At 47.7% G+C, this 13,433-nt stretch overlaps 1 protein-coding gene across 1 annotated transcript in view; it reads left to right on the forward strand.

Annotated features, from left to right (window-relative positions):
* Positions 1-1,123: 1,123 nt before the first annotated feature.
* Positions 1,124-13,433, forward strand: part of NFAT5 (nuclear factor of activated T cells 5) — a 54,325-nt gene continuing 42,015 nt past the window's right edge. The window contains exon 1 of the mRNA XM_066557709.1: positions 1,124-1,220. Within this exon, the coding sequence (XP_066413806.1) occupies positions 1,148-1,220 (73 nt within the window). The 5' untranslated portion in view covers positions 1,124-1,147. The remainder of the gene's footprint in view (positions 1,221-13,433) is intronic.

Raw genomic sequence — 13,433 nt, forward strand, 5'->3', positions numbered from 1 at the left:
CTTCTTATTTTCCCATCCTTTCCCCACTTTCAAAGCAGATTTTGGACACTTTGGAAAAGGAATCGTACGTCTGTGCGGGACACCTTTCCACACCTCCTCCCCCTTCTTAGACCTTTCAGAGAAAGGGAATCCCAAATTCCCCCTCAAAGAACGCACTGCTTGTGTTCTCCCAGCTCCCCACATGTGGGGCACTTGTGTCTTCAGGCAGCTGCCATCAGTGTCAATGATAACGCACTGTTGACACCACTTTTGTATTTTCATGTTATTTGGAAATAGCTCTTTTTTTTTGACAATAACCGCCAGCGGGTTTGGCAGCTCTGCCTTGTGGGTTTCCATGGCGGAGCCCTGCGGCTGGATGGAGCTCTGGTGGCACCACAGCCGGCCCCTGACCCTCGGGGTGCCATCACGACCCCCAGCACGGGGCGAGGAGGGTCGGGCACAGCCCCCTGAGGCACAACCCCGGCCGCGGATGTCCCCCAGGGACTGGGGACAACCGCTGCTGCCGCCCTCTCACTCGGGCTCCATCCCGGGGACTCCCCGAGGGTCCATGCCGGCTGCCCTCACGCCGGGGCGCTCCCCCGAAGAGCTCCCCTGAGGGACCAGCCCGGCCCCTCACCCCGGGGGCTCCCCTCAGAGTCCACCCTGGGGCTGCCCTTGAAGGGCCCTCCCGGGTCTCCGATCCCGGGAGCTCCCCTCACCCCGGCTCCCCTCAGGGCAGGGCTCTCCCGTGAGGCTCCATCGCGCCCCCCGCTCCCCTTCCAGACTCTTCCCCCGCGCCCCCCCGCGTGCGCACGCGCGGCCGTTCCGCCCCCGCCGGTCCCCGGCCTCCCTCACGCACGCGCAGAGCGGCCGCGCCGCCGCCGTTCCCCGCCGGCCCCTCCCGTGCCCCGCGCAGGCGCAGCGGGCTCGGAGCGGCGTCGGGCGCGCTCCGCTGCACACCGGCCCTGCGAGCGCCGCCCGCTCCCGCAGCCCCGGCCCGACCGCCCGCCCGCCCCGCCGACCGCGGCCCCGCCGTGCGCCCAGCGCGCTCTCCCGGCCCGTGTCTCCGCTCCGCTCCGCGCGCGGCGGAGGCAGCCGCGCCCCCCCCCCCGGCCCGGCCCCCCCTCCTCCCGCCGCCCCCTCGCCCCCGCCGGGCCGCGGAGCTGCGATGCCCTCGGACTTCATCTCTCTGCTCAGCGCCGACCTCGACCTCGAGTCCCCCAAGTCGCTCTACTCCAAGGGTGAGTGACCGTGGCAGGCTGTGGGGGGGGCAGCGCCGGTACCGCCGGGCCCGCGCTCCGGGCCGCCCCGGGCCCCGCGGGGCATCGCCTGCCCGCCGCCCCCGCCCCGGGATGCGCGGCCGGAGGGGCCCCGGGGCCGCGCGGGGCCGCCCCGGCTCTCCCGGCCGCATTCCTGGCCCGGCCGCGGCCGCCGCAAGAATGTGTCCCGACAGGTTCCGGCGGCGGGGCCGGCGGCGGGGGGCTGCGGCCCGCCCGGGGTCCCTCCCGGCCCCGGCTCTGCCCGGCCGCGGCCACGGACACGCTCCGGCCTGGAGCGGGAGCTAGCGGGGAGTGCGGGCGGGTGCGGACCCCCAGAGCTGCTCAGTAAAGGCTCCCGGGAACGCGGCTCGGTGGAACGGGAGGGCTCGGTATGCCCTGGTTTGGGGTGGGAACGGGAGCGGAGCCCGGCGAGCCGAGCGTCCTGGGTCCCGGTGCCCGGAGCATCGCCGGGCGTTATCCCCGAGCACCGGGGTAAAGCAGCATTGTCTGGGGAAAGCTGGACCCCGAGGGGATGGAGTGGGTTTAAAAGTAAATTAGATTAATTTTTGTTTTCATAATACCGAATTTGAGCTCTGACAAGTGCACGTGAACATGGGTAAGTCTATCAGGACAAGTGTTACGTACTGCAGAGTTTTTAACTCATTTTCTCGTGTTTAAAAGACTTGAAAGCCAGTACTATTAGTTTGTGATACTAGAAGTACCAGTTAGTAGTTTATTAGTTGTTTGTTGCACACGCCTGCCCGCAGTACAGCTGGTGAGGGGAGCAATTTTGGGGCCGTATAATGAAATAAATGGAAAAATCTCTTATTACCCTGAAGTGAAGGTTTAAGCCAGTTTAATGTTGTTACAGCATTAACAGGTTAACAGTAAAGATTTAATTTTTTTAGGACTATAATATGGTCATTAACTTTGAGTTGTGCGTTGGTAAGAGATGAAGGTATGAGAAATAAAAAGACTTTAATGAATTAAACTGCTCAGAGTCATTGTCTCTCTCTTTAAAGTTATCACTGGTAGCTTGTAAGTTTTTTTTAGGATGTTACCAGAGGGGCTCAAGGCTTTCTGGTTGCCCAGCACAATGTGTTCCAGTTGGTTTCAGTCCTTGTGCCAGCAGTAGGAAGAGTATTTTGGAACAGGGTAATTCAATTATAAATACAGGTGATAAACCCCATTGAAGTTATGATTTATCCTACTGGATATTTGAGAAGTGTGCACTGTTAGTTTGTAACACAGTGGAAATAAAAAGCTTTTGTGTAAATCACGAAATTGCTTCAAGGACTTGTTAATTGAGCAGAACATCTGAACTGCCCAATCTCACTGTGAATTCTCTTTTATTTATTTGTATTTAATGGAATGGTTGAGTGTTTCAGGTTGGAAATGAGTCTCAAACTGATTAATCAAGAGTGTATTTTTCTTCCGGTGCAGAGATATGGGTTCAGAGCTGGAAGAGGTCGAGGGAAGGATGTTGTGGTCACAGTGAGCTCTTGATCCAAGCAAGATGCCACGGCAGAGGTGTATAACACAGACAGGGGTTATAAAGAGGTTAAAGCAAGTTTTGCTTTTCATATTTTGTCACAACAAAAGATCAAGGAGATGATAAGTTGAAATGCAATTGGAACTTCAGAACCAATGAATATACTTCTTGAGAATGAATAACAAAGTGACTGTGAGTGTGATTTTAGCTGAAATTTAGGAAAAGGCGTTACTGGTTCTCTGACTGATCAGAACATGCTCCAGTGTACTTTTTTTTTTTTTCCTAGATAGATACAGATAAGTTATCCTGTGGACAAGTGCTCTGGCTCAGGGTACAAGTACAACTGATGAGATAAAGGGAAAGGTCTGAACACAGTGAGAGAACCACAAATATGCATTTATGATGAGGGTGTGTTAGAGCGAGTAGTTTCTTCTAACTGCTCTGCTTTTAACAGCACAGCCGCCCCGTGGGTGGAATCCAGCCCCAGGCTGAGCTGGGGCCAGTCCCTCTCCTCTCGGTGGCATTCCTGTGCTCCCGGTGCTTGTGGCTGGTGATCCCGGCCTTGGGAGCCTCCCTGTTGGGCGCCGGGGGGCTCTGAGCTTCTGAGGGAACCTCAGCTTGGTGTGGTCTGTGGAGCTGCTGGGGTTTCTGACAGAGAACATTTGGTTTGGTGGAGTTAAAGTGGCTGAGTCTGCGGGCACCAATTAACAAAATAGCAAAGTTACATTTGGAAACCCAGCCGCTGGAGTTTTTAGTGGTGTGATTTTTTTTCTCCCCTTCTCTGGACAAACTGACTTACGTCATCAGCCTGTCCCCGCACCATGTGTTAAAAGTTTTGGCTTGCACCACCATCTCAGTTAAGAATTCTGTTTTCCCATTCTCATTAAAAAAAGTCAAACAAAATTCTGGAAGCCGCCACGCCTCAGGTGAGTGTGAGTGGGTAATATAAACTCACCCCGCAGTGAGAGTCCATAATGTAAACTCTGCTCTGATAACTCATTCCAGTAATTTCTTTTCATTTATGCGTATCTTGGGACGCAGAGTGTTTTCTTTGAGTATCTCAATACTTTCTGTTGCAGTTTCTGCCCCTGTAGGTGTGTTTCCAGGAGCAGCTCCAGCCCCAGTGAATTCCCATGTGCACACTTCAGGCAGCTGTGTGCTCCTCTTTTCCTCGTGGCTCTGCTCATGCCAGCTCTGACGTGGCCACAGTGAGCTGGACTGGGGAGCTGATCATGTTAAAATTAACTCAGCTTCTCCCTTTTTCTTTCCCAAAGGAAAAGGGGAGGAGAAATGTTGGTTTTTAATGGGGTGAGTGTCCTGTGTTTGCTGTGGGTCTTCATGAATGGCTCGTGCTGACTCAAGGAAGGGACATGTGGAAACTGGCCTTGGGGAAAGGTGGGACTAGTTCTTTCAGCAGCTTATATTGGCTTAAAATGATAGTGAAACTGTACTGAATTTGCAGGTCTCTGCAGCAGGATTTCTAAATGTTTCATATATTGGTTGTAGCTGTTAAAAGTGAAAGAAATGGGAAGTGTGGATTCCAGGGCCTGTTGCTGGAGCTCATCCACAGGCCCTAAGGAGCTGACTTGTGTGAAGGACTAAAACAAGTCTTTTAATGTATAGTCAATATTAAATAATGTATAATAATTAAGAAATGCTTTGTAACCATTGCAGAAGGATGATATCTCCTGCTAAGAAGTTAAAGATATAAACAAAAATATGCATCACTTCATGCTGAAAATATTTAGGCTGTAGTATGTTTCTTTCCCATCTTTACATAACACACTGTCCTTTTTGGAATAAACCAACCCAAATGTGCATACAGATTAGTAATGTAGTAGAAAAATCACTGGAGCGTAAAACCTAAAACCTCGAGGCTGGTTGTCCTGTGGTTGAATATCATCTGCAGCATTCAAATAGAGCAAAGTTGGCTCTTCGTTGGCAGCAGGCAGAGGTGAAAACCTGTAATTAAAGCAGTTCATCAGATGTCAGGGACTAAATCTGATTAAACATGGGATTAATTTAGCTAATACATTCACTTTGAGTTGCCCAGTAATGTGTGTGTACTAATAAAATGGCATTTTTGCACTGTAGCACAAGTGCAGTTAGAAGTTTTTATTCATGTCCTGCATTTTGCTTTCCACAATGGAGTGGCTGTAAAACTGAGAGACTTCCTGGAATTTGGTAGCAACAAGAAGAATGTTAGTATTCTGATAAATAGCTCTTTTGCCCTAAAAACGTCATATAACCAAAACTCAAACGTTCTTCATGCGTAAATGTGAAATGACTGTAATCCATTTGTGTTTGCTGGGAATCGGGATACAACATGTGGGGTTTGGTGATTTTTCTTTTTCCCTACCAGAACTCTTCTTCTGTGATCCCAGGGATAACTCTAGTAAGACAGTGACTAAATTATCAAAGAGGGTTGGAAAAGATGCTTTATGAAAATAATGTAGACCTTTAGAACTAGTACTAGCAGGTTTTAGGAATAGAAATCAGACTTGGCTTCTTTTTGAAGCAATTTTTATCTTATTTTTATAGCTGGTAGAAGGTGCCACGGGGGTTGTGCCGTGCTGAGTGTTCTGTGAGGGATGGGTCCCTCCATCCACCCCTTGCAGCTCTGCCAGCTGCCCCCAGGACATTCTGACTTAACCAAAATGGATTCAACCAAAGTTCTTAAACTTGTGCGTCAGCCTTTCCTTAAATGTCCTTTCCTCCTTGGAATCTTCCTCTTTTATTGGCTTTCAAAACAAAACTCTGGAATGTGTTGCTGCAAGATGATTGTGTGGTGCTGGGGGTAGGGGGAGGACTTTGAATTCACAGCTTTCCAGGGTGTAATTTGAATATTCCGGTGGCAGAGCTGTCTGAACAGCCCCTTTTCCTCACCGTCTGTTCTCACCCATGGACTGTGCTCTGAATCCTGCCAGCACAATTGTTGTTTGTGGTTGGGAGATGAATGGGATTGGGAAACTGATCTAGAATGGGGATATTGTACTTCTGATCGGATTTTCTCACATTGTTCTGCTTCCTGGTCTGGTTACTGTGCAGCTGCACAAGGAGTGGTGTCCCGGCAGGAAAGGGGGACTCTGGGGCACTGGGACCAAGTGGTGGAGGTGGGAGCAGATGAGCTAAAACTGCTGAGCTGGCTCTGCCATGGACAGAAATGCTCCTGGTGTTGTGCCTTGGTAGCGTTTGCGGTGCCCTTGTGCCGAGACTGGGCAGGCAGGGCAGCCCTGTCCCTGGAGAAATCTGTGCTGCTTTGGTTCTAGGACTAGTTGGAGTCTGTGATTGCCAGTTTTACTTGTTTTGGATACTTTGTCCTTCTCTGAAAGTTGTCATTTTTTCTGTTAGAGAATCCCCATACATTGCCCAATTCTTTTGTCCCTGGAGGTGTCCAGGGCCAGGTTGGATGAGGCTTGGAGCAGCCTGGTCTATTGGAAGGTGTCACTGCCCATGGCAGGGAGTGGAATGAGATGAACTTTAGGTACATTCCAAACCAAACCTTTCCTTATGGTTCTGTGATTCTGTATTGCAGATTAGTGTTGTCAAGAAGTAGAATTTTCTCATCGTACATTTCTGAGGTTGTAGGTTAAAATTTTTCATTTTTTTATGAAGCATCTGACCTTTACTTATAAATTTTCAACAGCATGGTTACCTTTTGGTATCTGTAACTAAAAATGGTTGGCATCCTGGAGCCTTGATCTGACTTTTGCACTGGTACACAGGTTATGCAGTTTTATATGAAATGTATTTTACAGAATCATTCAGCTTGGGAAAGACCTCTAAGGTTGAGTTCAACTTTTGAGTGATCCCCACCTTGTTCACCAGACAAGAACACTTATTGCCATGTCCACTCATTCCTTCAACCACCTCCAGGGATAGTGAAAGAGAACTAATACTTCATTTTGTACAAAAAGGCAATGGCTGAGCTAATTTTGAAGTGTAGCAGTGGTGGTGAACACCAGCAGGAGTTGGTGAGTGGCCAAAGTGCAGGTGCAGTAAGGTGTGTGGTCATGTCTGCAGTTACCATGTGTGCTGTCTCGGTGGGTATGTAGAGAGTAAACTGATGAGGCTGAACAGTCAGGCCACTTTGTCACTAGCAATTGTTTTAGGAACTGACTGAAACAAACTCTCAGATGCAGCTTTGAACAAACTCTCAGATCCAACTTTGAGCTGTGTAGTAATAATAGCAAGTGCTAATGGACACGCAGTAAAATCTCCGGTAGCTGCTGTTTGCAAAGCAAGCAGTGCTTTAGCAGTGTTTAAAATGTAAATGTCCAACTTCAGGTACATTATTTTGCTATATTGTATAGCTCTGAGGCATCTGTGAGGTGAATATCACTTAACCAGACTGAGGAATGTTGTCACTGTTTACATAAATACACTCTGTAGTTGTTCTCCATTCCCTTCCATCACTTGTCCTTCAGCATTTGGAAGGGTTTTATGATTGCTTTGTAAATAACTAGAAAGAATTTGGGGTTGCCTTGCAAAGTTTATGACACTGATGTGATGTGCTGAAGAAGCACAAGGTTCTGGCCCTAAAAGCAGGCTGAGTTGTGGTGAAGGTCGGGAGGTTTGGCAGACAGGGAAGATGGACAGTGGCTCCTGTCAGTGCCCAGGAGGGTGAAGATACGGAAGAGAGAGGTTTAAGAATGGTCCTAAAATGTTTCCAAATGTTGGCATTTCCATTCTTGTTCAGAAGAACTGACACTACCTGCAGTTGTTTCAGTCCCTCACTGTGTGGAGGCCTGATGGTTTTTGTGCATGTGGATTCACTCAGCAGGAGTCAGTGAGTTTGGATAGGAGCACCACGGGGTGATTGGGGAATAATCAGCTGCAGGGTCCAGAGCTTCTGTTAACTGGCAGTTTTCTGCCTTTGCAGTGAGGATCCTGTAGTGTGGAGATGTGTAAATCCTTACCGTTTGGGGCAGAATAGGAGTATCTAGACTTCAGCTCAGTTCTTTTTTGACTCTTGATTTGCAAGAAATCCCACAGTCTGGTTGTGTATGTGGTGAAGAAAGACTTGTATGTCATTTAAAGTTTACTTTGTTTTCAGTATAGGAATGAAGAGGTCAGCTAATAGTTGAGTATGTTTTGTTTCTTAGGGAGTAAAAAAGGCAGCTTTCCTTGGAATGTGTATCCCTATTAAAGGAGATTTACTGAGGAATTTATAATTACAGTTTCTAATAGTCTTGGTTTTATCTCACAAGTAAATGATGCAGAGCCCAGGAATCTGATTTAGGTTAAAGTTCTGAAGAGAGTCAGATGTTCTGCTGGTGGGAGAGGATGTGGGTGAGTCTTGTGGAAGCAGTGCCAGCTTTCAGTCTCAGCCCTTGGGGCTGGCAGGAGCCTCTGGAGATCATGGAATTGGTGCTGGGACCATGCTCAGCAGGGTCTGACTGTCCTCACAGAGACTCCACAACCACCCTGGGCAACCTGAGCCAGTGCTTGGCTGTCCTCATGGATAAGATAATTCAGATGGAATTTAATGTGTTTTAATTGGTGCCCATTGCCTCTTGTCTTGTCATGGGGTACTGGTGAGAGGAGCCTCTCTTGCCTCCTGTCAGGAATTTCCACACATGGATAAGATCCCCCCGAGCCTTCTCCATCTTTATTCCCCTGAGGAATCCCTTGCAGGTGCAGTAGTTGTCGCAGGTTTCCTGAGCGTGTTCCTCATAGCCCTGATGAGTCAGTCCCTTCAGAGCGTGAGAGGTGCCAGACTCAGCAGAGCTGTGTATTGAACATCACCTGTGGTTTGAAGAGCAGTGTTTATCACCAAAGAGTAGAAGGCAAAGGGATGGAGGGAAGCACAGCCTCGTCTCAGTGTTGGTGATGATGGAAGGACATACCTGTTAATGGCAGCAAAGGCAGGGAGGCTCGAGGTGCTCAATGTCGTGTTGAGAGTTACTAGGACTGGTCAGGTCCCAGGTCTGTAATGAAATACTGAACCCAAGGGGTGCCCACAATGTGTTGGAAGTCTGCCAGAATGCTTTTTGTTCTTCACCTTAAATATTGTGGTACAGCCTCAAAAGAAAGAGTCTTGTGTCTTTCATTGCTACTGCTGCTTTTCTTGCTCACAGCAAATGTAAGAGATGACAAAAATAACCCCCTCAGAAAAAATGGTGCAAACCTGTACAGGCTGAGGAACGTTGTAAGACAGCAGTAAACTGTGGGTCAGGTGAATTCTGTGTGTCCCTGAATTCGGGTGGTGCGTTGTACCTAAGGAACTGCCTGATTGCCTCAGTTTCTGGTGAACTTTGATTTTTGAAACAGCACAGGTGCTTTAAAGGGGTTGATAAATAGCTATTACTGATGTTCTTTGATCGCTTGGTATTTGGGTTTCTTTAAACATTTCAAGGCCAGGTTGACGGGGCTTGGAGCAGCCTGGTCTAGTGAAAGGTGTCCCTGCCCATGGCACGGGTGGAGTGAGGTGAGCTTTAAGGTTCTTCCAAGTTCAGCCAGTCTGGGATTCTGTGATTGTGTTCATGAACCTACTCCTCTGTCAGCCTGCCTGCTGCTCTGCCTTGTCCACAGTGGTATTTTAGGTGTATTTTTATGTTCTTTGGTTTCTGTCTGGAGTTTACAACCACATAGGATAGATGTCTCAGTAAGTCATTACTGGTCTGTTCCTTGAAGTGACAATTCCTAAATAATGTTGTTCTCTCATTCTGAGATGTGTAAAATTGGATGCAAACAAGATCCAGGATTTATACTGCCTGTCTACATTTATAAAAGTCCTCTTTGAGCTGTGAATGGGGATGACTGAAACACAGCCAGGAAAGCTTTATTTGATATTTGGATGAATGCCATAAATAGAATTCAGCTAACACATGCCTTTGTCAGTTGTTGAAATTCAACTTTAAAAGGATTAATTTCTCAACTCTACCCTGCTGTGCAGAATCCTGAATATTGAGATTAGCAAATTTTCTGAAGGTTGATGGGATATAGTGCAGGAGCTGGTTATGAATTGCTTGCAAAATTACCTATTTAATGCTGCCATTTCTGATAGTAATAGTTGTCCTTTAGAAAAATACAGGAAACCACTTTTAGCTTAAATTTTTATTTTTAAGTACAAGAAATAATGATATTGTGGAAATGTTCAAGGCTGGGTTGGATGGGACTTGAAACAACCTGGACTAGTGGAAGATATCCATGTCCATGGCAGAAGGTTGGAATGAGATGAGCTTTAAGGTCACTTCCCACCCAAACCAACCTGGGATCCTGTGATAATAGTGTTGTGATCAAGTGTTAATGACTTTATCATTAATTATCTATTACTGGTCATCTTTCTCTGAGACAGCTTTTCAGAGCACTCCCCTCTCTCTGTCACTAACACATTAGAATGTGCATTTCAGGGAGTAGCAGCATTTGCAGGCAAGATTTGAATTTTAGTGCCCAGTGCTCCGTCATCCACACGGAGCACTCGGATCCCCTGGGCACTGTGCAGAGTGGAGCTGCACCAACATCAGCTCTTTAATCCTGAAGGTTTCTAGCCCAGGCAGCACCATGGCCTCTGCCTTTCCCTCCACGCGCCTGAAGCCTGTTGATTTAGGGTTTGCTGCTTTTGTCTGAAGCCAGGGGGAACTGGAAGGAAGATTTTCTGTTTGGCTGTGTAAAACATCCTTGTATACACTGCAGTTTCTTTGAAAACCTGCCACTGTTGCTGTAGCAGCAATCCAGCCCTGCCAGGGCTGACAATAACAGGAGTGCTGGCGGGAGGACCTGCTTGCAGTCTTTCCCTGCTCCACCATCACAGATACGCTGAGGGTGCTGTGGCACAGAGAGGGAGCAGTGCTCTGCAGTTCATTTCCTCTGTCAGGACAGCATGGCAAGTCTGGTGACAGACTGCATCTGACAGCTGTGTGGAAATCCATGGGCAGCGTTGGGCAATTAGGAAGAACGTGCTAATTAGTCTTTATGTATTTTAGGTTGGATGATGCATTTTTGTGTCCTTCGTTTAATTGTATTGAGACATACTCAAAAATATGAAATAAAATCAATGTTTTAGTAAGTGTAACCTGGTGGATTTGGAACTGCAATAAGACAGATAGGACGGGGAGTCTTGTGAGTTATGATCTTACTACAACTCAGCTTCAACTCTTGCAAAAATAGGAGTGATTAGACCAGTAACTGTAAAATATTTTAGAGTGTCTGTTCTCCTCCTGCTCAGCCTCACTGCCTATGGGCTGCTTCTTTCTCTCTGGCTTATGCCATGCAGTTATGCCACAGAATGTCACGAGTGTCACAGAATCCTAGGATGGTTTGGGTGGGAAGGGACCTTAAAACTCGTCCTGTTCCACTCCTGCCATGGCAGGGACCCCTTCTGCTGTCCCAGGCTGCTCCCAGCCCTGTCCAGCCTGGCCTTGGGCACTGCCAGGGATCCAGGGGCAGCCCCAGCTGCTCTGGGCACCCTATGCTGGAACCTCCCCAGCCTCGCAGGGAAGCATTTCTTCCCAATGTTCCATCCAAATCTCTATCTCTGTGGTTCACTGGGACTCGGTAGTTCTGTGTTAACACTTGGTCTTGGTGTTCTTAAAGATTTTTCCCAACCTTAGTGATTCTGTGATTGTTTCAACAGTTGCTGTATTTTATTTATTCTATGTATGCTCAAGCAGGGTCCTTCATTTTGCTCTCTATGAAACCTAAACCTGTTTTCAGGACTGTTTGTCTTGTTTTCCCTGCTGCCAAGCTCATGATGTTAAATCAGTGAAGTTGCAAAGGTATTAGGAAATGCAGGAGTGTGATAGTCTGTAATATGTCCTAAATCCTCTTTTGACAGATACAGTACAAAAGCTGATTTACTCTTTGTTGCGTGTTCTTTCCGTCTTCCAAATATTTTTTCTTGTAACTTTATAATATAAAAATCTCTGCTGTCCCTTAAGCAGAGCTGCCATGGCCTGCAGTTGTCATGGGTGATTCTCACTTCTGCAAGTGAGAGTTTGGATCACCTAAGGAGTACTCAGAAAAACCAACCAAACAAAGAAAAAGGAAAAAGCCCAAACCTCAACAACAACAAACTGTCTGCAGTGAAGTAGGAAGTGCTTTAGTGGTCACTGATCTGTCTGGGCTGTGCCTGTCTCAGTCTGTTTCTCTTCTGGTTTATGCACTGAGCTTTGTCCCTCTCCTAGTTTCCTTTCTCAGACTCTCAGAGCTTCCTCTGTTGAGCTTCTTACTGGATCCTTGTTATCCTTCTTTGGCTTCCATCCACGCCGTCCCTGTGCCGGGTCCCTGTGCCAGCCGTGTTATCGGCATTGCTGTCTCAATGCCTAAAACATTCCATGGGCTGGGACAGATCCCTGTCACCCCTGTCAGGGTTATGGGTGTGCTGTCTCAGCGCAGCTGGAGGAACAGCTGGAGTTTTGTCTGCTCACTCAAATTCTAAATACAACACTGAAGCTGTATTTCCACTGCAGGAGTTACTCCTGTGGGTCCTGAGGTCGCTTCTCCCAGTTTAGCCTTGAGGAAGGGAGAGCAGCCCTACTGTGAGATGTGAACTCTCTCTAGTGGGGTGGTCCAAGTCTTCTGAAATGTATCCGGAATTCTCTTGTGGTGTTGGGAAGAAATTCTTCTCTGTGAGGCTGGGGAGACCCTGGCACAGGTTGCCCAGAGGATCCCTGGCAGTGTCCAAGGCCAGGTTGGTCGGGGCTTGGAACAGTCTGGGGTAGCAGAAGGGGTCCCTGCCCGTGGCTGGGGGTTTAATGAGATGTACATTAAGATCTCTTCCCACCCAAGCCATTCCAGGATTCTGTGATTCTCTGAATTCTGTGTTGTAATTACCAAACTTACTCAGTCAGTGCTGTTCCTGGGGTCTGCAGGAAAACCTGTTTATCTTGGGGTGAAGAGCCAGAGGGTTCCCAGCTGGCTCTTACAGGCTCTTCCTGATGGGCAAAGTAATCTTCAAAGTCTTCCCACACTCTTTTGTGTACAGAAAAATCCCTGAGGGCCATGTGATACGAATGTCTTTTAACAAAGTGAAGCTTTGATTAGATTTTGGCTATTTAGAGCTCCCCCATTTCCTCATCGTTCTCTAAAAACTCTGTGAACTAAGATATTGTGGTGGAATCAGTGGCCTCCAATAAGCTCAACCACTATGCTGTGGTTATGGATGCTGAAATTCTGAGTAGAACTGAACTTCAGGATAAACAGATAAACCAACCACAAGGTCTTCTGGCAGAGGCCTGGATTTTTTTAGGCCTAGAGTAGATTCTGGTTTTAGCATCCCTTACCCACTAAAGTTTCTGAAGTATGTTAAGTCACACATATTGTTTCATTAAAATGCAGCAGTCTTTGGAGTGAGGAGTGACAATCTGACAATTGGAGCCTTGGTAACACAGGTTTAGCCCAAAACTGTGTCTTAGATTAGCATCCTAGGACCTTTATATGTGTGCGGGTGTTCTGACGCTGAATTTGCATCCCTGTTGGGGGGTGAGGTGGAATATGGATACTGTTGATTTTCCTTTGCAGTTAACTTGCTGAGCACGAGTGCTCACTTCGCTTCATTGACCTCCCCTGTGTAGCAAAGGCTACTTGCTACTTCATGATTTCTAATTGTTTTTTAATCTCAGTTCCATATAAACAACTCTCGGCCTGTTTGCTTGCTTGTTTTTTGATCAGCTTAGTGAACATCATTAGAAGAGATTTCTGCTCCGATGCCACCAACTGATTAGAGGAGGACACCAAGGTTTTGTCTAATCTCTGGTGTG

Source organism: Molothrus aeneus, chromosome 11, assembly GCF_037042795.1.
Source record: "Molothrus aeneus isolate 106 chromosome 11, BPBGC_Maene_1.0, whole genome shotgun sequence".
Taxonomy (NCBI): domain Eukaryota; kingdom Metazoa; phylum Chordata; class Aves; order Passeriformes; family Icteridae; genus Molothrus; species Molothrus aeneus.